We start from the raw sequence: 22,987 nt of genomic DNA on the forward strand, positions 1-22,987 counted from the left end.
TTGGCCCATACAAGCACTTGCCAATGAGTTAATAATGTCCTCATTGATCAGTATTGCTGCCACAAGGTTCCTGACTGACTCATTCTCACTTCTACAAGATGGCAGCAGTGCCTTGATGACCAGTCAAGTTTCAGTCTATATATTCAAAGATTCATTTCCTAAACGGCATGGCATAATATATATGTACTATATTGCCCTTGTCACAGTTTTCATTGAAAACACCTTTGCAACTTCATCAGCTGTGTTTTGTAATCTCAATTACTGCAATAAAACACATATTTATGCATTTTGACGAGCAGTCTTCATTAGCATAGCAATATAACACTTGTCCTGAGTAATAATACTACCACTTGAATCAATATAAAAAGACTGTTGCAATTACAAACAGCCAACAGATTTAAATGAAATGAGAAATGACAATATATATGTAATATTTTAATGCAGGATAATTAAAATGATACAACATACTTAGAAAGACCATGGACATGCTGTAAAACACATTAATTCCTCACAGGACTGATGGTGGAAATACAGGTGAATCACCTGGATTGTTAGCCCGGTTATGTTAGCCCGGCTGTTAGCCTGGTCTGGAGCAGGCTAGCTGCAGAGAATAAATCACCATAGTAACTTGGCCGGGATAAGTTTAACCTGCTTTCATGCAACCGACTTGAGGCTAAATTCAGCCAGGATAACCAACATATCCCGGGTTCATCCCTTATCCTGGTACTCTGGTACTGCAGGAAGCTCATATTGTTGTTATTGATATTATTGAGTACCCTCTCCTCCACTACTCGCTTAGACCATTATTTTTTCCTTTGCCTTTTTGTTTGGCTAAACTCCATATCTGAAGGCCACCTGTCACATCACCATCTGAACTACAACTCATCGCCTCCCTCACTCACTCCCTCCCTCACTCACTCACTCACTCACTCACTCACTCACTCACTCAGGATAGAGTTGGATTGAAATCCGCCGTCTCTCTGTCCAAACAATTCTCCTCCAACTTCCGGTTTACCATCCACCGATATGTGTCTTCCGGAAGAACCTCCTGACTACATCTGAACCAATGAGGGGACTGACATGTGTCGCTCGTCCAATCAGCAGCAGCTACAGTCAGACATTGCGGTCGAAACCTCCCACTCCTATTTTGGCGGCTGTGCGGTAAACATGGCGGAAAATTTGAAAGGTAAGATATGACTTTATACTCTATTATACGTTTATTTACTATTGATATTTGTGTAAGTGTAAGTGTAAACTCTTTAAAGAGCTCGAATATGGACGCTTGTCCTCGACTTCACATAAGATTAACGCGAGCTGTGGGGTTGTATATCATGGTGATTCTAGGAAGACGAAGTAGTTGTCGTAAGTTAAGTACTTGTGCAGTTAAAGGCAGCCTCTTTTCGCCCGTGAATTACTTAATTCGTTCATTGGTCTGCTGAGGTTGTGTACTGTAGGACGCATACAGTCCGTTTATAAATGTAGTTTAGCGCTTTGTAGTGTAAGGGGCATTCTGTGAGGTTTAGCGGGCAAACACTGCAACGTTACTCGATCAGCCTCATGCGCCATGCAGCGTCACGTCAGTGTTTAAATGGCATTATGTGTTTTTGGCTGTTTGATCTTTCCACGGGGGATAATGCACGCGACGATTTAAACCTAAAAACTGGTTCGAGAGTCGATTTGGAACATCTGCTTAGTGACGTTTTTCTTAAAATACATACGTCGTTCTTTCTCTGTAACCGTCATACATTAAAAAGTAATATTAAAGTCGAAGACAAGGTTGTAGTCGGTTCACATAGCTGTTGACGTACTAAGCACAGTCTTTCAGTTCACCTTGTGCTTTTTAACGTGCTTTCCACGGTTTCACTATCATTCTTCACTGCCGTGTTTGGCGGAACGGGCGGAGTTAAATGAACACATACAATCAAAGTCAGCACATACAGAAGTAATGCTTTAATGCTTTAATGCTTTGCACCTGCAGCAGTGATCAGTGGCAGTTTAAATCGAATGCCTTTTAAGTGGAGTTTTGCGTGGCCTCTTTGCATATGACATTTACCTAAAGGGGGTTGCTGTGTCAGATTGCAGCGTGCCCTGCAAGGTGTCCTGGGATGAGCTGGAAGCCCTGTGTCGCCGAGAGAGGCTCCACTGTAAACAGCTTGGGGTGAACAGAGCCAACGTCAACGACTATGAGGTGGAATTCCTCTGTGACTACAAGAAGATTAAGGTATGGTAATAAAATAATAATGAATTGTTTTGGGTCTGTACCAAACATGTTTTCTTACATCTGGAGAACAAGATTTGTAGGTCAGGGCATCTCTGCGGAACTACAGTACATCATTATAATGCTGTCACAAATTTTACCAGCTTCTGTGATGTGGATTTTGCGTATAGCCATATTTTGGTTAAATGTTACCCTACTCTGTGCGTGCCATGGCGTGGAGCTCTGCTGTCAACTCAAGCTCTCCAGCAATTGTTCCAGCGTCTTTTCTATTTTTTTCCATGAGCCAATCCGGCAGGAAAACATACTGATTATTACTATTATTAATGATATAAATGATATATTAAATAATCTGATTCTGATAAATGCTAAACTATGCATCCCATTCTTGCCAAACCATTTCACTTTCACGTTCCCCCCACATTATAAAATATCCAAATCTGCCCATCCAGTATATTTATTAGATTATTAGTTTATTTTAAATTACGTACCTATTCCACATATTTGTCAGTTGTGTCTAAACAAAGAACGAGAGACAAGTGTGCGCACACACACACTCGGATAGGAGGCCTCTCTAGCAGATTATCACAAAAGAAGCAACACCTTGCTTATCCATAAACCCATAATTCATTAGATTATTATAAAGATCAGCTGTACGTGTGATTGTAAGAGCAGAATTGGTTGTTGACCAGCACAGAGAAATTAATTTCTGATATGGACAGCCAGGTTCACATGCAACCTGCCACCTGTGTGCCCCCACTGTAAGCTGACTAACATACCACAGCTGGTGAACTGCCACATCCCCTACGGTCCCGTCACACAGTGCAGTTAAACAGTTGCTTTTTTCAGAGTTTTTTTCTGAAAGAAAGCGAACTGCTCTACATGTCTAGGGTGGAAACTTCCAGCTGCCATATAGAAATGAGAGCATTTTATGTTTAAGGCCAGAAGTGTGGGTGGGACCGTGGGTCTTGGCCCTCACAAAGCCATGCGTGCTGGTTTGGTGCTGTTAATTGTGAACCCACTAGCACTTTACCACTGAGAATAGCTATTGTCTGTGTGTCATCTGTTGACTATGTTAACATACAAAAAAGGATACACAAACTAGAAATGAGAAGGAATCTAATCTGTGTCGCTGATTGAATTTATTCTGTGTTTTAGGAGGAAGAGTTCTATCTGGTAAAGTGGAGGGGTTTCCCAGAGTCCGATAACACGTGGGAACCCAAGAGGAACCTCAAATGCCCCAAACTAATGAAGCAGTTTCACCTGGACCTGGATCAGGAGCTCAGGCGCCACAAAAGACGCTGCATCCCCAAAAAGCTGGATAAAGAAGTTGCCTCATTCCTGGTCCGGAAAGCTAAACTCCGTCAGAGTCTGCAGCGATGGGAGGCCCATTTGAACCAGACTCGCAACCACCCAGGTCGCATTTTTGTCATTAACGAAGTGGACTTTGAGGGCCCCCCAAAAGACTTCACCTACATCAACAACTACAAAGTGGGCATGGGCATCGTGTTAAATGAGATGGCTGTGGGTTGTGAGTGTAAGAACTGTTCAGAGGAGCCGGTGAATGGTTGCTGCCCTGGGGCCTCCCTGCACCGCATGGCCTACAATGACAGGGGGCAGGTCAGGATCCGCCCGGGGAAACCCATATATGAGTGTAATTCCAGATGCATCTGTGGCTCCGATTGTCCCAACAGAGTGGTGCAGAAAGGCATCCAGTTTGACCTGTGCATCTTTAAGACAGAGAACGGCCGGGGATGGGGCGTCCGCACTTTGCAACGTATCAAGAAGAACACATTCGTCATGGAGTACGTGGGAGAGGTAGGACCTGCTCGAAGTCTGCAAAAGTCAGTCTGCCCTTTCACCTTTACAGTTTTTGGCCTAAGGCAGCTTTTAAATCATGGAAACGTCATCTAAGGTAATAAGACAGACCAAACAGTCCTGAGGTTTACATGAACTGTCACAAGGCACAAATTACATAATAATTCCCCATGACAGCTGTCATGTTAGAATTATATGGTTGGCTCACACTTTTATTCTGATGTCCAATGCTGATATTACAGAATAGGGCTGCAACTAACGATTATTTTCGTTATTAACAAAACTCACGGTTTGGATTGTATCACTATTTTTTTTATTTCAAGTCTTTTTTGGGGCTTTTTTTGCCTGTATGACAGTGACAGCTGAAGACAGACAGGATGGGGGGCAAAGAGAGGGGATGACATGCAGCAAGGGGCCGCAGGATGGATTCGAACCCTGGGCCGCTGCAGCAAGGACTCAGCCTCGGTATATAGGACGCCAGCTCTACCAACTGAGCTAACCGGGTTCCCCAGATTGCATCTCTATTTGAGTCACAGATCACAGAGATCTCGTGTCATAGTCTATCAACACTGAAAGCTGCTGTGCCACAGATGGCTGGAGCTGCTCTGGTTTTCTATGATGAAGAGCATGCACAGTTTTCCCATTACACCACTGAAAATGCATAAAGTAGCCGGGATTTCACTCAGTGGAGAAAACGAAAGGTGATGGCATTTCAAGAAGTTTCTCTTCCCTAATCCAGTCAGGGTTCGCACATGTCCTGCAAAATCCAGAAAAACCTGGAAATTTAGAGACTAGTTTTCCAGTCATGGAAACAGCAAGAAATTGATAAAAAAAAAAGACCAAATATCCTGGAAATAATCCATGTTGTCCTGGACATTGTTAATTGTATTTCCCCCCTCACCCAGGATGTAGTGGAAAATTAGCTGTGGTCCTTAATGACAGCTGCACACTATAGTGCAGCATTTCATTGCATGTAATGACAGAAGTTGCTGGTGGTAGGTCATATAAGCTGTCGCTAATTAATGCTAAAGTTAATTCTGTGAGCGACTTTGTGATAGGCCATAATGAAATTTGGCTGTTGTAAGTCTTTTGTGCTTCCTGAAAGATTGTTTATGAGAGAAAAGAAGCACCACACTATAACACTACTGTACAACCACAAGTGTTTCGTAGAACCAACATTTTCAACATCATACGTCTTCTCTTTAGCTGATCGCTTCATGTCAGTTTCAGGAGTTGTGTTCTGCTAGTTAAACTTCTTAATATCATATCAGAATCGGGAAACAATGGGAGCCAACAGATTATATTAATGGCAGCGATTAATTTTAGGACCACAATTGACAAAAAAGACACCTCTCAGGCTGGGAATTAAGACATTTTTAAGATTTGGCCTCTTTGGCCTTTTGATAAAAACTAATTTATTGGGGCATCATGGCCAGAATGTAGGGCACAAAGGCCAAATCTACCCAATATATTGTATAGTATAAAGAAATGTGCTCAACCGTAAACATCTAAAACAGTCAAATGCAATCCAAAACCATCGGATATAATAATAATAAAACACTGACGGAACATTTTACTGCACTATGACTAATTTAGCTATAATACTTTTACCTAAGTAAGGTTTTGAATGTAGAACTTTTACTTGTGATGTATTTCTCTGTGGGGTTGGTATTAGTACTTTTTACTAGTAATGGACCTGAACACACCCACAACCTATGGCCTAACTATACCTGTGTGTTACCGGCTGATAGGGATGTAACGATGCATTCAAATCCTGATTATATTAAATTTACGATACTGGGTTTCAACATTGGTTTGTCTCACAATTTTTTAGTTTACCTGGCAGAGTAAAGGAGAAGAAGCAGCTCTCAGCAATGTCAACTACAACTGGTTGATAATGTATATGTTCAGTTATTTAACAGGTTAAAGAATATTTAATATTCTTGAAAGAAGTTATTTAAGATAATGATCAATTAAAAAGTGGTGCACAATCAACATACAAAGGGTCTATTTTAATTCCAGGTCAAAAATTCAATAGATCGGCCGCCGTATTGGTTCTCCTATCTCCTCAGTATCAGTCTCAAAACTCCCTTATCAGTCGGCCTCTAACTTCTAGTAAATATCGGATGTTGGTATTTTAGATTTTAAATTAATTATTATTTTCGTGTAGTGTCCAAAATTGACCAAATACATTGAAGTGTTTGTTCCAGTAATGTCCTGTGTTATCCTGCAGATCATCACAACAGATGAAGCAGAGAGGAGGGGTCACGTGTACGACCGCCAAGGCTCCACGTACCTGTTTGACCTGGACTATGTGGAGGACGTGTATACAGTGGATGCAGCTCACCAAGGCAACATCTCCCACTTTGTCAACCACAGTGTGAGTGTCTTCAGACTGTGTACAGAATATACTGCTGAAAGGTCACTCTGTCGGCAGGCCCACACACTGAATTTGCGTCTATGTAGCGGTGTGCCTTGTTCTTAAAGCTTTTTTTCAGCTGTCAATTCACACAGTTTCACAGTTAAACTAAATGTGAATAAACATAAAAAAGAAGTCCTGTCAATGACAGAACCTGCAATCATCCTTTTTTCTCTTTGATTTATATGTGGATAAATAATTTTGTTCATGTATTAATTTGCGTCTTGAAAAGGATCTTTTCTCAGCACATACACCTTGGAAATGTTTGTTTCTTTTGTTCTGGTATTTGAAAGCGTAGTCTTGGTTGAAAAGGTCCCCCTTTTTTTTTTTTTTTTTTTTTTGCAGTGTAACCCCAACCTGCAGGTATTTAATGTTTTCATCAACAACATTGATGAGAGGCTCCCAAGAATTGCTTTATTTTCAACACGGGCTATCCGGGCAGGAGAGGAGCTCACCTTTGACTACAAGATGCAAAGTAAGTGTCATTGATTCAGCAGATTTGAAGTTAACTTGAAGAGACATTTTGAGGGATCAAGTTCCGAGACTAGTCCTGTGTAATATAATATAGTATATCATATAGTTAAACGTAGGGATTTAACGCGCAGCATTCTATACAATAACAATAACATTTTTTCACTCAATTTTTACACACAGGCCGAAAACACGATAATGCACACAGGAATTATAGACGTGCAAATGTGGAGAGATGGTGGAGTGATGGGCTGCCAAGGAGCAGTGCCCTGGGAACAGTTAGGGGTTCGATGCCTTGCTCAAGGTGGAACCTCCGTAGCTACCAGTCCACACTCCATACAGTGGTTCATGCTGGACTTGAAATGGCAACCCTCCAGTTAACAAGTCAAGCCCCTAAAGACTGAGATACTACTGCCCAGAAATAAGCTAATTTACCAGACAAAAATCTACAACATATATTTAAATTCTGAGGTAGGGTATAAACTGCAAAACAATGCTTATTGGCTTTTCTTTGTAAAAATGAAACTGATGCTTTCCTCACAGACAAAATCTATCTGAAAAATGTATAATGTTGTCTTGTACACCACACCATCGCATTACTAGCAGTCCATAAGGTGAGGATAAATTTGTGAAAGGGTCAAGCAAAGTTATTTTGCATGTTAATTGTTGATAAGAGTTGTTTCTAACTCCTGTTTATTATTTCCAGTTGATCCAGTGGACACAGAAAGCACCAAAATGGACTCAAGTTTCAGTCTAGCGGGGCTCCCCAGCTCTCCAAAGAAGAGGATTCGAGTGGAGTGTCGATGTGGATCAGACTCATGCCGAAAGTACTTGTTCTGACAAGGGACTGCTGGGAATTCAACACCCTCATCTGTGTAAAGATGTGGAAAACTGTACAGATTTGTATATGAATTTTATTTTTTTTATGAAAGCTAAAATTCTCGTGGGTGTTTTTTTATATGTGAACATGACAAATTCTCCCAAGATGAGAATCACAATTCAGAGTTTCAAATCTGATTAACTTCAACAGAATGTAGAACTTCTTGACTTCCAGTGAATCATTCTTTGAGTACTTAATTCCAATGATTTTAAATGATCTTTCTCCGTCCACTTTAAATGGCATAGATAAAATAGATGAGTGAGCATGTATATTAGTCCATACAGAGTGCAACACAAGACAACAGCCATTTACTTTTTGAGTAAAACATTTTTTGTGGTTGCGTCTTCTGTGCTCTAAAAACGTAGTCCGCAAAAACATGACCGCTACATGCCCATGCCTTTTCATCACTGTAAAATGATAATTCTGGTTTATTACAGCTTGGGTTTTAGTTTTTCTCATCACATTTGCCAGTGACAGTATTGTAACCACAAGTAGCTGAGATCTGGGAACATCACTAAAAAGAAGTCTGATGGGCCAAGTAACACAAACTGGTTGGGACCTTCATGTTGGCCAGCTTTCAAAATAAAATTTAGACGACTAATGCATACAAAATATGACATAAGCTATACAGTATGTACATATACACCAATTAGCCATAACATAATGACCACTGACAGGTAGCGGGGACAGGGTCATGGGGGGCCAAGGCTCATTGATGCACGTGGGGAGTGAAGGCTGGCCTGTGTGGTCCGATCCAACAGACGAGCTGCTGTAGCTCAAACTGCTGAAACAGTTAATGCTGGTTCTGATAGAAAGGGGTCAGAACACACAGTGCAGAGCAGTCTGTTGGTGTGGGGCTGCAGTGTATTAACCCATGTATCTGAGGGTCACATAGTATGGCCAAACCACCCTTTGGCTGCCAATCTAAACACACTGAGATTAACATGTTATCACCAAAAAAGACAATCCATCAAACAAACAGATACCCTAACAGTATCCAAACAAATGTCCATGTTGGCCAACTTTATTTAGGTCTGACTGGTGAACTTTGACAGAATGGAATTACTGTAGTTTAAATACAGTGGATGAAATGAACTGTTGGTTTTGTTTCCAACCTGTCCTATTGCCTGACTGCTCGTATTTCATGTCCTCTTGGGATTCTTTTGCAGTGTTCCCACATCTCAACCACTAATGTGGTGAGTGCAAAGCTGATAGAAGTGATTCAAAAGTCTAAAATTACAGTTGTAATTAACTGGAACGAAATCAACACCAATATTGTTGTAGCACCAAGTGTCAGTGCTTGAACTTGCTCACACAAATCGAACAGGCCATAGTTTGTAGACATGAGCTTACCTGTGTGCACCACATACATGCTGTTATCCTGCTTGTTGCAAATGTTGCCATTTGTTCTGTTGGCAGAGACTCCTGTTCTTCTGAACTTAACTGTCCAAGACCAAATGTGTTATTTTTTCTGCTCTGATTGAGATGTAGTTCAATATGTAATTTTTTTTAATGCTATTTGTTTGTTTTACCTTCAGTGTTGTCACTTGTGTTTCACTGTGCTCCTGATGCTCAGTTAATTTAACAGTGCATGATGGTTGAGGTCAGTACACTTAAAAAAAAGAAACTGGTTTGTTCATTGTGTTGTCCAACTACCAAGTAAAAAGCATTACTAGCTATTCTGAATGTCCACACTGGAAGGTGAGGTGCTGTCATATTTCCCTCCTGGCTGCATCCCACTGCCTTTCTGATCTCTCTCCATGAACTGTTAGTACATATTTGAAAGTCTGCTGTTAGATCCATTTGTACAATTCATCTAATCAAGATCATGGACAGTGTCTTCCTGGTTGATCACATGTAAAGTAGCACAGATGTAAGTGTTGATTGTTGAAAAAGCCTTCCTCCAAGAGGGGGTTTCAGATGAGGCAAGCACTTTGTTTGAATCACACTGAGGTCTTTTGTCTTCAACACATCTGCATGTCAGTCTGATCATTTGTGACCAGCTTTCAACAACAGATCAATACGTAGCATGTCTCACAGGTGTCCCCAAGACATGGCTTACTATGCAATAAACTGGAATGTGCAGACAAACTACAGGGAGGGAGTAACTCTCAGCTCAGCCAATAATGTGTTTCTGTGTGTTTGTGCGCTTCCTTTCAACAGCCCTACCGATGATGGAAGGTTCTGGATATATTTTACACCTGGCTACTTATTTAGTGTTATTATGGGGAAACTTTAGGGGTTAAAGGCTAAGTTCATCCAGAAGACGATGCATATTTTTCTACTTTCTTGAGGGATTTTTTCATTATGGTGAACTGACCCTTTAATGGTGAAGTATGGAGATACTGCAATTGCTTGTTCAGTTAAAGTTCCTTGTGACTGTACAGTATGTGTTTTGTGATTAAATAGCTGATTATTTTACGCTGTATATTTAAACATTTTAGTTGTAGTTGTAGTTTCAGTGTGACTTGCTTATAGGTGAAGAACAAAAATAATGTAAATAAATTCTTATAAAGTTTTCTCATGCTTTTACTGTTGTATTTGTACTACATTTAACATGTACTGGGTGGGTAGGACTGAGAGGTTTTTTTTTTTTTTCATATGAAACACTTTTTACCACTAGATGGTGCTTTGGACCAGCTATAGCTGCCCCCCACATATAGAAAATGTTTACCTTTTGTTTCCTCCTATTACAGGGTGTCTGCATGGTTCAGATGGTTTATCAGAGTGAAGGCTCTGAATATAGCTTGTGTTCAGCTCTTCCCTGTACCCTTACCCTGTTCACATCTTAAAGTTGCAGTAGGTTATTTCTATAAAAATATCTTTTTGTCATGTTTTCTGTATCCTGACAGTAGTACATGAGACACATAATCATCTGGTTTGTTCTAGTGCTCCTTAAGGCATTTGCAAGAATCTACTGGGCCTAAACCAAAACAACCAATCAGAGCAAATAAAGAGAAAGGCTCTTCAGCATTGTTGATTGTAGGAGGAGCCAGAGGAACCTGATTTTTCACAGATTATCTGTCTCATGTTCTACTGTCAGGATAAAGTGAAAGTTTCAGTAAATAAAGTTTTTTTTTTGCAGTTTTAAATAATTATCTTTACTTAAAACAATTCATTTAATGTTGTTTTCTTCACAGAAAGGAATGAAGACCTAGTGCCCCTTTTTGAAGATTTGGTGACTCCCCTGACACACGGCTATTGTTAAGATGAGTGTTCAGCAGCACATTTCGAGACATTCGGAGACGATGGGTAAAATGCTAATAGGCATGTTATTACTCACATCAGTCAGGTCCCCTGATTTATGAACTGGCACTCTGGCTGACTTCCCATTCTTCAGGAACTTCCCTTCTTTAATGGAAATGTCAATTATGGTAATTAATCTGTATGTCTTTTTAGTAAGAGTGAATCCAGAGTTCACAACAGTATTAACTTTGGATTCAGAGACCTCCATCAGGGAGAAGATGGAGAGATGGTACCAAATTTTGATCTTTTGCCAAGAAACAGGAAGTTGCTGTAATTTCACTGTACTTTGTCCGATCAACATCAAAATTCACATGTCTGATAAGAGTGATGATAATTAGTGTTATTCCCTTCACCTGTCTGTGGTCATAATGTTATGAACCTGCCTTTATTTGAACAGGCCTCTATATGGGACAGGCCTTTAATTCCTTTTGCACAAAATGATTGCTCAGCAAAGATGGAAATACTATTGAATTGTTTATTTAAACTACTATGAATATTACTTCTATTGAATAACATCAATTAGGAATTAATTAAATTGTGGAGAATCTAACTGATCTGACGATGTGTATCATGTCCATATTGAAAAAAGTTATATTGTATACTTACATTGTGTAGACAATATAAGCAGCTTAGAACTCACTCAAGCGGGCGACTCAAGGGGTTTTCAGAGGTTTTACACATCCAAAGAATTTTCATGAAATCCGGACCAGGCCTCTAATTGTGACCAGCCTTTATCAAAACGTGTAGCTATACCAGCCTAGTCTAATTGGCCTTTAAATTACATTTTATGTTAATAGTATTGTAGCTCTATAACCGCATGTAGGGCAGCACGGTGGCTTGGTGGTCATAAAGAGAACAATGAATGGATATGTATTCCAGATCCAGAGGTTTTACATATTTTTGGTATATACTGAATCACTGTTTGGAGTAAACTATAACTGTATCAGCGTGGGAGATGGAGGGGTCATGACACCAAAGTCTGGCCTAATTCTGCCGATCAGCTGGGTGATCAGGGCTGCTTTGGAAGCTCCTTGGATGAGAATATACGCAGGAGTGGTGTTCAGTATGTCCTCTGTAACAGCCAATCATCTAACAATGAGAGTCTCTACCTCACCTCATGTGGCACGGATTGCTTTGGATTTGTGGAGGATCAGGACTTCCTGAGCTCTGAGTGTAGAGACACAGGTGGTTGATGTCAATGAAAGGTGAACACACCGGTGAGATCAGCCAGAGGCTGGTGTCTGGGTCAGATGAAACCATGGCACTGGTCAGGAACAGTTTACTTTCTTCCTGACTGCAGTCTGATGTCTGTATGCACTTCATGAGGGGACAAATCAACTGAGAAGGTTTAAAGATTGATTCAGGTTTTTTCAAGTCTTTCTTAATACAATACTTGTGCCCATATGTAAACTGAAGATTTTAGTGTCTGTAATGTTTCTCCTCTTTATACTGGATGTAAAGAGATCCCTTCCTAATGCGACTTAAAAGAGATGCAGAACAAAATGAACAGTTCCTGTTGGGTGTAATAGCATGTTAAAAGTTCAGCCTCTGGTGTAATACACTCTCCAATCCCAGCATTCATGTTCTCTACAAATAACAGATTTCCTTTGTGACAAATTTAAATGGAAAGTTATGTGAGTATAACCTTTGAAGGGAAACTCACCACTCCATACCAGGGACCATACCAGTTTGTATGCAAGTCTTAGCTGACCATTTTCAAATGCATGCTGTACAAGTTTAGATATAATTTGTTTCGTCACGTTGCAGGTATGCATGCATGTATTTGTTTCCATACATTTTTATAAAATATTAAAATTTCTTTAGTGCTCTGCACAGCCATTATGAGAGTTATGTGGGAGCCAGTGGGAGCTGAACTCCCATGAAAGCAAAAAAATCATATAAACCAATATAATCATGTCTGTTGGGGTCACAGATACATTACCAACAACCACTATTTGAACCACAAATACACATCACATTTTTCAATGTAATCAGTACTGTTTCTCTCTGTATTGAAGGCTTGCTTTTTAAGGCTTATTTTAGAAACCTCCACAAAGCTTTATGAAATGACTTGTTTTACTTGTGTGCGTCTAAATACTGGTGTCAGTGAAGCAGTTCAAATGTATATATAAAAGTATTTGACCCAATGAAAACTGTCACAGTGTGTTCGGTGGATTACCATGGGACACTGTTTCTGGAATGAGATGTTGACTTTTGTAGCTATTTGAGCACCAAGAACAAGGTTCTGCTAAACTCCATTGTAGTGTCTGTTGAGGCAAACATCTCAGAGACAGAAACCCTGGACAAATGGAACCAAATACACTTGTTGGCAGAAGTATTGATTAGTGAGGTTTTGGTAGTTTGGGTGAACAGACCATTTGAGTAACAGAATGGAACAATGGTGCTGATTCATCATACTACCATACCATCATCATCATCATTCAGCTTTCAAAACTGGATGTTCAGTCCCAAGTTCAACGTCTCAAAATATGATGCTGTAGATATCCCCCTAGGATCATTTCTGGACGCAGAGGGCTGTGCGGCCAAGTAAGCAACAATAATTATGCAACGTCTGTTCACACTACAATAAAGCTTGAGTGGGTTAATGTAGTGAAATGGTCGCAGTTTGGTTAGCTTTAGGCACAAAAACGACTTGAGATTAGAAGATTATATGTTACATTATGTACCTCACATTACTTACATTAGTACGTTACGTGACTTAAGTAATTTATGTGTTACTTAAAATAAATAGTTTGGTTTCACATGGGACACAAAAAGCAGTCTCCTGAGTTAAAGCCCAGTATTAGTTTGAGCCATCCATCCACTCCACCACCTCCATATGCAGACCAACCCTTTTAATTGTATTTTAGCCCCTCAGTCAGATCGCCCACTTAAAGTATTACCAGACACAAAGCAGACTTTTTGCGGTCAAGTCTATTTTTTCTGGAGCCATGAATCGAATTCTGAGGGAAGCCCAGTGGCAATGGTGCCCCAATAAATCCACTAAGATGCTCCAATTAATTCAGAACGCTGCAGCACGAGTACTGACAGGAACTAGAAAAAGAGATCACATCTCTCCTGTACTAGCTTCTCTGCATTGGCTCCCTGTAAAATGTAGAATAGAATTTAAAATCCTCCTCCTCACCTATAAAGCTCTTCATGGTCAGGCCCCTTCATATCTTAAAGAGCTCATAGTACCCTATTACCCCACTAGAACACTACGTTCTCTGAATGCTGGGCTACTTGTGGTTCCTATAGTCTCTAAAAGTAGAACAGGAGCCAGAGCCTTCAGTTACCAAGCTCCTCTCCTGTGGAACCAGCTCTCAATTTTCAATTTCAAAATTCAATTTCAAACCACTAGATTACAGTTTTAAGGTCACAGACGGGTCAAGGTCGTTCAGTAAGAGCAATCGAGTGCAGATGCACAGAGCTCCTTTTTGGCTAAGCAGCACGTTTGTTTTGACCATTTCCTGGACCTGTAGACATTGGCTAGAGAAAGACATGCTTTAAAGGAGACATATTATTCCCCTTTTCAGGTTCATAATTGTATTTTTTAATTTTTTTTATTTTGGTTTCGTGTGTGAACCACTTGTGTTGGACTGTTTTCACAATCTCGGTCAGTACAACACTGGACTGGCTGAAAGACTGTTCCTGAAAGAGGGATTGTACCAACTCTCTGTGGAGAGACGGCAGAGGTAAATCTGTGTGCTGCTGTATGTAAATGTACCGGAGTCGTGGCGAAACTTGGTGCATTTATGGCTCTCTGACATATGCACGGAAAAAGGGCTCAATAGCGGCCCCTACAAATTTTTAAAAACGAAGCCCCGGTGTCCTGTTTCATGGACATGTATGAAAATTGGCAGGCATATGTATCATGTCAGGACGTACGAAAAATCCTCTCAGAGCCATTTCGCAAACCCAACAAGAAGTCAGCCATTTTGGATTTAGCTGTCATTTTTGATGTTGTATGTTAACAAACTACTCCTAGGGAATTGATCAGATCGACTTCACATCTGGACACTGCAATCTAAAGACATTCACGATTAAAAGTCGTGCTCTTTGTGACTGTGCGTCAAACAGCGTGCCCGTGGCGTGACGTGGCGTCAAAATTCGACGTTTTGCCATGAAACAGGAAGTTGTCACAACTCCAGGGTACATGATCCAATCTCAATGGAACTTCACATGTTTGATAAGAGTCCCGACCTGAACACGTCTATGTGATAAAATTTAATAAAAGTGGTAGTGCCACATTATGGTGGAATTTATTACACTTTTATGTATTTCTCCTAGCAGATTGACCACATCCAGCTGAAAATCAGAAGACCTATAGACTGTTGACAATGGCATCTTATGAACCTTATGAATTTTTATTGAACCGTGTTGCCGTAGCGATGGAGCAAGCATCACCTTGTTGTTTTATCATTTGATCAATTTTGCGGGTGCTAAACAGGCTCAACAATTCATTGTATTTGAACAAACTACTCCTAGGGAATTTATCGGATCTACTTCAAAATTGGTCAGTTCAGTCAAAAAACATTGCTGATTAAAAGTTGTCCTATTTGTGACTGTACCTTGAATGCCATGTCTGTGGCGTGATGTCAAAGTCGGCCATTTTGAATCGAATGCCTAACTGTGTCGCATTTCCGGCAATTTCAGGGCTTCTATTTTAACAAACTCCTCCTAGTGAACTGATCAGAACAACTTCAAAATTGGTGAATACAATCCAGATTAGTTCAGGATGTTACGTTATTAAAATCTGTACAGTCGGTTAAACGGTGTGTCCGTAGCGTGCCAATATTCATGTCACACTTGCATGTGATGAGGCCGAAGCTAACCCCGTGTTGCGTGGAGTGCGAGGGCACTGCAATCATCACTGCTTGTAGTTTTAATTATTACTATTATTATTCATTCCTCATTGTTGTGGCTATTGTCGTTCTTGTCATCATCATAATGTTAGTCCTTGCTATTGTTGCTTTGTCTACCACCCAACACACATTCAACATTGAATTGAAATTGAATTGGATTTCTTAAAAAGAGTGGGAACCCTGAAATTACACTAGAGGGATACCTACAGAGGGCCCTTGACCAAGTGGCAGTATTTGACGACTTGGAAGTGAGACCGGGTTGTAAATGCATATTATTCTACATGTTGTGTGTGCATAGTACGCATAATATGACTTAATAATTTGATACACCATCATGCCCAGGAACTCTGGGGAGACAATACCACAGGTAATCATAATAATGTTCTGATAATTTCAAATGAAATTTATTTTTATTACAAAACCAACAACAAAAATCATAAATTGCCAGAGACATGCGTAATAGCTCAACCACATTTTTTTTAAATAATACAGAACAAAGTGAAACCGCAGCGTCTGACTTGCCTCTGTGATATTCAGTGTTTTTGACTTCAGGGTGCACTAAGATGGGACTTTCTTTTAACCTTCGACATTTACTGTTCTACTTAATTAAACTGTTTCTGTAGAATTCATAGGTGTGCCACCTCTAGGAACATAGCAATATTTTGAGTTTCTCCCAAAGATATACTGTACTACCCACAGTGATACCTTGTTATTGTGATTTGTGTTAATGTGAGTGTCCACTATGCAACAGTAACACAGCAGAACAACCAAAGACTGATTTGGACTTTCACTTGTCAAATTGGTATCTGGCTCATTTACTGCTGGGCCCAGTCACACCAGCATTTATGACAGCAAAATTGGATGCAATGTGTAAAGACTACCAAGTTCTATTCAGGATTTGAATGGAATTATTTGATTCAATTTCTGTAGAAAAGCAAGTTTACATTGTTGGCTGATAGCAAATGGAGGGCTAGCTTACATAGATGATATATATATTTTCAATCTTGAGAACAAGACAAGAAAATACCATCTTTAGGGAGCTCCATGCTATATTAGTCATTTATTCTATCAGAATAAAACCAGCAATGAAAAAGAGCTTTGGCTACTTTGTGATGCAGCATCAGGTGGATTGTTTAGGTGTCTGTTGCTTGTCTGAATGCTTTATTTGATTTGTAGTTTAGCTAGCCTGTGGTTCTGTTGATGACTGCAACAGAAGCTTCACACCAATCTACGAAAAACAAAAGGCAAGGCCTCTTGGTCTGTCTGAATGTCTGACTGCTCATGTTTCTCAACCCATCAGACTGTGAGCTCACATATCAGCTCTGTACCTGACCGCAATGATGGATAAGACCCAAGATGAATAATTTGGGGTTATCCTTTAACAACAAGGACAATTTGAGAGCTGTTTAGATGTCAAAGTGAAATCTTCTGTATCTACAATTCTTACTTCATTATTTATGTGTGAATTCCTCAATAAAACATTCAGAGAGACCAGTGTCCGTAGGCACATTGGGCCTGTCCAGATGCTTTATATCAAGCTTTTTTATTTACCATCATTATCCCTAAATATGTACAAAAAAATCAGTCCAATTAATAATAACCTAATACATGTTTTACAAAAGGGACTTTGAGTAAACTTCTTGGTTTTAAAACACATTCAGATTTGTGTGTCAGGAAAAATGGTCAACGTGAGAAATAGTGAGGAAGCATTTGCAGGAATGATATCTTCTAAATGCAATATGTATCTGGTAGAGCTGCAACGAGTTGATTAATCGATTAGTTGTCCACCAAGAAAATCCCAAATGTGGATATTTTCTGCTTTCCTTTAGTCGTCTCAGTGGGTTGTGGCAAAACAACACATTTGAGGATGTAACCTTGGGCTTTGGGAAACAGTGAACAACATTTTCACCTTTTTCCAAAAATGTTTGGACCAAACAACTAATTGATTAATCAAGAAAAATTATCGTTAGGTGCAGCCCTAGTATCTGGTCAGTATTTTCCCTCTCACTTTCCTGTGTCATCCATGTAACCATCATCTAGCACATACACACAATCATACCAGCCAATAGAAACACACTCACACATACACACACACACACACACACACACACACACACACACACACAGTAAAAATACAATGATCAGTAACTCTTCCGTTGCATTTCAAAGTTGGTTTGCTGTCGGTATAATACACACTAAATAGTACAGAGGTCACAGTAAATTTACAAAAGATAATCTGCCTGAGGCAACTAAAAAAGCACTGTCAGGCCTCTCCAGCATCAACACTGTGTGAATCCACAGTTTCCTCTGGCTTTGTCCCAGAAATGAAAATGGAAAGACCAATGGTTTTTCCTTCAGTCCTCAGGTTGACATCCAAGAGAAAAACAACTGAGAAAAACAATCCCAAAAAATCCAGAGCAGGGTTCACTAAGGTCATCAGTCTGCAACAGAAAAGTGTCTTCAACGACTTTGAATGTTCTCCTTTGTCCATGACCACAGTTCCTCCAGGTTTTGATGGGAAGAGCAACAGTCTTCAAAATGTCTCTAGTATACACAATGCTCTGTTTCTTCCTTTTGAATAAGCACATACAGAAGAGACACATTTGTCTACTCTTTGTTGCATTGGTTTCTATGGAGTAAGGCCATAATTCTGAAAATAAAAACAAGATTAGCGATTCTCTGTGGCATGCTGTTGTTGGGTGTTGCAAGGTATGCCATGGCAGAGACAAAAGGGGCACCTCAAACCCCCAAACACACTATTTACCCTCAATCTTAAGGACTGTATCTCGTTTTCTGACATTCACTGACAAATTACAATCTCTGTGCCCTGTTCTTAACTTCCACATAAACTCCACTTCAGGTTACAGTTCTTTTTCTGAGAAAAACAACAGAGAAGCACAGTTAATCGATTTATTTAGATTTGTGCAAATGTAAAGCAATAGATGTGCCTTCTACTGCGTCCCCAGTACTTTAGTAGTAGTTTAGTACTCTGTGTGAAGTAATGATGATGATTTACGTCAATCTAATTTCTCCTCCTGTATGATCATATAATATCAAGTTGATATTGACACTTGATTTATCTTGGAATTTTACATGCTGGTTTAAAAAAATCTTTTCATTTTCGTGCCAGCCATCTAGGCTCCATTTTGTGACAGGTTTGCTTTGCAACCATCAAGACGCAGAACAGAATGATTGCTGCTGTAAAATGCAGCTTCAGTGACTTTGTGTCCTCATAATTCTCCGCCTAGTGCTCGTAATGGAATTTGCAAGAATCTACCAGGTCTGAATAAAGACAAATTTATATTTTATTTTATTTTTATAAGTTACCTACTGCAGCTTTAAAATGTCCATTGTGTTACATTTAGGAGGATATATTGTCAGAAATGGAATATGATATTCATTTTTTTTCCCCTTCGAATCCTAATAATCGTTGTCTTTTCGTTACCTTAGAGTGAGCCATTTGTAAAGAGTGAGTCCACCATGTTGAACCGACATGTTTCTACAGTAGCCCAGAACGGACAAACCAAACACTGGCTCTAGATATGTGTTAGTGTTTTTCACGCATTTAGTGGCCACTGTAGTTTCTCTTTTGCACTTGGAAAGGGAGGGTGCAACTAAATCCTACACACTGGACCTTTAATAAGTTTGACATTAAAAATAATAATTTGGACATCTACTCCAAAAGTCTATTTAGACTTAAAATCTCATCATTTTGTTTTAAAAAAAGAAGACTTGTATCTGGTATTAAAAGTCAACATTTTGATTTAGTACCTTTGGTTGTATTTTGTCACATTTCATTTGATGTCGACTGCTTTTTTAAAGAAACACCCTGTCAACAAGTGATTGAGACCTCAGTGCCTAGTTACATAATGCATCTAGAAAATAATTTCTCTTCAGTTAAAATATTTTACAGATTGAATTTATGGTTTGCCATGTTTCCTAAACAAATAAGGTTTTGTCTGTAGGCGTATTCCTTATTGTGTTTTCTGTTGTACCCACATGGGTACAGATGGAAGTACAAAATGAAAGCATGCCAAGAAGAGTATCTGGAGAGAATTTTTCCTGTCTGTTATCTCGCCACATTCTTTCTTCAGATACTTACATTTAATATGCAGTGTCTGTTGTAATAATAATTGTAATGTAATGTAATGTAACAACAAAACAGCTTTGGACATTTATCCACTGTGGGGATTTTTAAGTGTATTACATTATTGGCATCCACTTTAAATTTTGAAAGATTTAGACAGTCAAATTGGCATAAGGTATATAAAGAGCACTAGATCAGTGGTTTCAATCTGGGGGCCGGGTGTTAGCAGGGTTACTAAACCCTAACCCTTGAAGAGCTGTAGGGGGTCCCCAGCAAAGGAGGAATAGAATATTTTAACATGTATGCCATTTTTTAGTAGTGGAAAAAACAAGCAAGCAAAAAAGGCTGTCTGTTTTGACTGTAACTTATAGTGACCATAGTTTGTTAACACTTTTTTTTAATCTTCATACATAACCTAAAATTTTAAAGGGGATTATTTTATACAAAATCCTGTCATATATAATAGGGGTCCGTAGTCTTGTGTACATATATTGTGGGGGGGTCCTTGACATCAAAATGTTTGGTAGCCAATAGGAAGTGATTTCCAGCACATCGTCAGTATTTAACCCTAGCTAGTAGATCCTTCTTGCACCACTTGAATGTGCAATGGAAAAGTAAGGAAAACTGAATTTTCTAAAGACAGGCATTTTATGCAGTTGGGCACTGTGTTCAGACTCCCAATCAGGTACTTGAACAAGCTGGTGTTGGTGAGAAACCTCTGCTCACCTATTTTGTCTTCAAGTAATGCACATAATTAAAAGAACACACGTATCAGTGGTAGAACTGCAGTCGTCTGGAAAGGACCTTAGTTCGTTTTAGTTAACATAAATGAGTAACTAACTGAGAAACATGGATAATTTGATGAGAAAAAGAAAATTCATCAACATAGACATAAAAGCTGGTGTGCAGCACTTGGTGTTCCTGTCACTTTGCTTCAGAGAATCAGTAGTTTTATTTTCCTTATGCAGTGAAGGCGATTAATTGGATCAGTTTAACCCATCTCACTGACCCTCACTGACTCTTTAAGGCTGCCTTTGATTCATTTGCTTCCTTTCTAAAGACTTGATTTGATTTCAAAATCATTTTCAGGCCAGAGTGAGAACTATGTTGAACTGATTTCTGTGTCTCTACATGGCTCAACAAAAAGACTGTCTTTGGATAGAGTGTTGAGAAAATATAAATAAGCTCACTGACACCTGGAATTACATATTTTAACTAATCAAATCAAGTCAAATACTAAAAATAAAATGCAAAAAAAAAAGAACGTACAATTAGGGGTCAACCCCGTTGCTTACAGCAATGTCCCAGTCCAAATCTGAATGGGACCTTTGTTCTATCTCTCCCTCATTGTCACCATTCAAAGAACATTATCTGGTTTTGCTAACTAATCCAGCATGTTAGTTTTAGATCTAAACTATGAAAGTTGCTTCTTTTGCTCTCTTTTTTTGTTGCCAAACCAATCCAGGACTTTTCTAATTGGCCGCTTTACGAAGATGCTTTTGTAATTTGTCGGTGACTTCCACAATGACTGCATTAATACTTCTAAGTTTTGCTATTAAAGTATTTTTCTCTTGATATCAAAAGTCAAGGTCTGACTCTATGTATGCTGTTGTTTTGAATGAAAAAGGGTTGGTAGATGGGAATGCATGCTTACCATTCCAGTGTTACCATTACACTCACTAGTTTATACCCACTGCAAGCAGCTTGCATTGAATCAAACGCCACAATAACTCAGGCAAACACTCCCACAACACGTCTTTCGACTGCCCCTTGGTTTTAGATCATCATCTCTGCCTACATGACACAATAAGGCTCTCGTGGCAGATGAGGTTTAGTCCTGCAGCAGGCTGGTAGGTGGGAAAGGAGCCCTTTCTTCAAGTCTTTGTTAAGGAAAAAACAGACAATAGGGTTGACCCCAGCTTGGGCGAAACTCATCCACACGGTGGTGGAGAGGTACCGGTGTGGTATTGTGCAAGCCTTGACAAACACTCTCCAATAGCAAGCCACTATGTAGGGAGACCAGAGCACCAGGAAAAGCAGGGTGATCACATAGAACATCCTGCCAAGCTGTTTCTCTGCTTTGAATTCCTCCATGCCCAACAGGCGCCGGTTCTGGTTGTGCAAGTTCTGCCGAATTCCCAGCAGAGTGGGTGGCATTGGACCCCTGCCAAAGCCTGCAATCCAATTGGCTGCCGCTTGGCCGGTAGCCCCCGGCCCATGGAAGGTCCAGTTCTGACTGATGGCTGGCACCATCTGGACCGGCTTCATCTTGCGGTGCTTGTACTCAAAGAGGAGTAACTTCATGTAGACAACATGTGTGGCTAGAATGAGCACAGCCAGCATTAGCATAAAACCTAGAGTATCATTAGCCTTGAAGTAGCGGTGCTCAAAGATGCACTGGTCCTCCTCACGAATGAATTTGTAGGTGCCCACATCAAAAACAGGTGGGAAAGCCATCGCCACAGACAGTGTCCAAACCATGCACACCACTGCCACACATGTCCAGAATGTCATGCGCTTTGAGTAAAAGCGGTGGTGTGCAATGGCCATGTAGCGTGTAACACTGATGCAGAACAGCATGAAGGCGGCATGGAAACAGAAGAGCACTGCCATGAAGGCTACCACCTTGCAGCTCAGCACGCTGTAGGTCCAGGCCGAGCCATTCTTGATAGAGACCAGTACGAAGGGGAAGCAGATGGCGGATCGAATGGTGTCTGCCAGGCACAGGTCTAGCAGGAAGTAGTAAGGTGCCTTGTGCAGGGCCCGGTCCCGCAGTACGAGCAGAGACACCACCAGGTTGCCCACCAAGCTGATGCAGATGATCAGCCCCAGCAGCACCAGTTTGATATAGGTAGAGACAGCTGAGGAAGGACTCTCTGCTACCATCCCACCTGCGGTAGCCACCACTGCTGCCATGGGCCCAGCAGGCCCTTCACTGCTCTCATTTCCATTTGCCATCCCGAATGCCCCCCCACCCATACCACCT

At 40.2% G+C, this 22,987-nt stretch overlaps 2 protein-coding genes across 3 annotated transcripts; one reads left to right on the top strand and one right to left on the bottom strand.

Moving 5' to 3' along the window:
• Window positions 1–1,112: 1,112 nt before the first annotated feature.
• Window positions 1,113–10,323, top strand: LOC127377813 (histone-lysine N-methyltransferase SUV39H1). Of its 2 annotated transcripts, XR_007887756.1 has the most exons (7): window positions 1,113–1,186; window positions 2,076–2,221; window positions 3,374–4,033; window positions 6,267–6,413; window positions 6,798–6,927; window positions 7,107–7,394; window positions 7,630–7,769. XR_007887756.1 is itself a non-coding variant. In XM_051426075.1 (6 exons), the coding sequence occupies exons 1-6, from the start codon at window positions 1,168–1,170 to the stop codon at window positions 7,761–7,763; spliced, it is 1,236 nt and encodes a 411-aa protein (XP_051282035.1). In that variant the 5' UTR covers window positions 1,113–1,167; the 3' UTR covers window positions 7,764–10,323. The 2 variants fall into 2 exon arrangements, 1 of the variants encoding a protein (XP_051282035.1); XM_051426075.1 differs by lacking the exon at window positions 7,107–7,394 and having other exon boundaries at window positions 7,630–10,323.
• Window positions 10,324–16,291: 5,968 nt separating this feature from the next.
• Window positions 16,292–22,985, bottom strand: gpr173 (G protein-coupled receptor 173). Its single transcript, XM_051426113.1, has one exon. The coding sequence runs from the start codon at window positions 22,978–22,980 to the stop codon at window positions 21,796–21,798; it is 1,185 nt and encodes a 394-aa protein (XP_051282073.1). The 5' UTR covers window positions 22,981–22,985; the 3' UTR covers window positions 16,292–21,795.
• Between the last annotated feature and the right edge of the window lie 2 nt (window positions 22,986–22,987).

This window comes from Dicentrarchus labrax, unplaced genomic scaffold (assembly GCF_905237075.1).
Source record: "Dicentrarchus labrax unplaced genomic scaffold, dlabrax2021, whole genome shotgun sequence".
NCBI lineage: Eukaryota > Metazoa > Chordata > Actinopteri > Moronidae > Dicentrarchus > Dicentrarchus labrax.

Bases quoted from the DNA above. Each gene is read 5' to 3' on its own strand.
- LOC127377813 (XM_051426075.1), top strand. The intron at 4,034-6,266 runs GTAGGACCTGCT...GTTATCCTGCAG, and splicing joins TCATGGAGTACGTGGGAGAG to ATCATCACAACAGATGAAGC. The intron at 6,928-7,629 runs GTAAGTGTCATT...TATTATTTCCAG, and splicing joins CTTTGACTACAAGATGCAAA to TTGATCCAGTGGACACAGAA.
- gpr173 (XM_051426113.1), bottom strand. From the start codon at position 22,980: ATGGGTGGGGGGGCATTCGGGATGGCAAATGGAAATGAGAGCAGTGAA.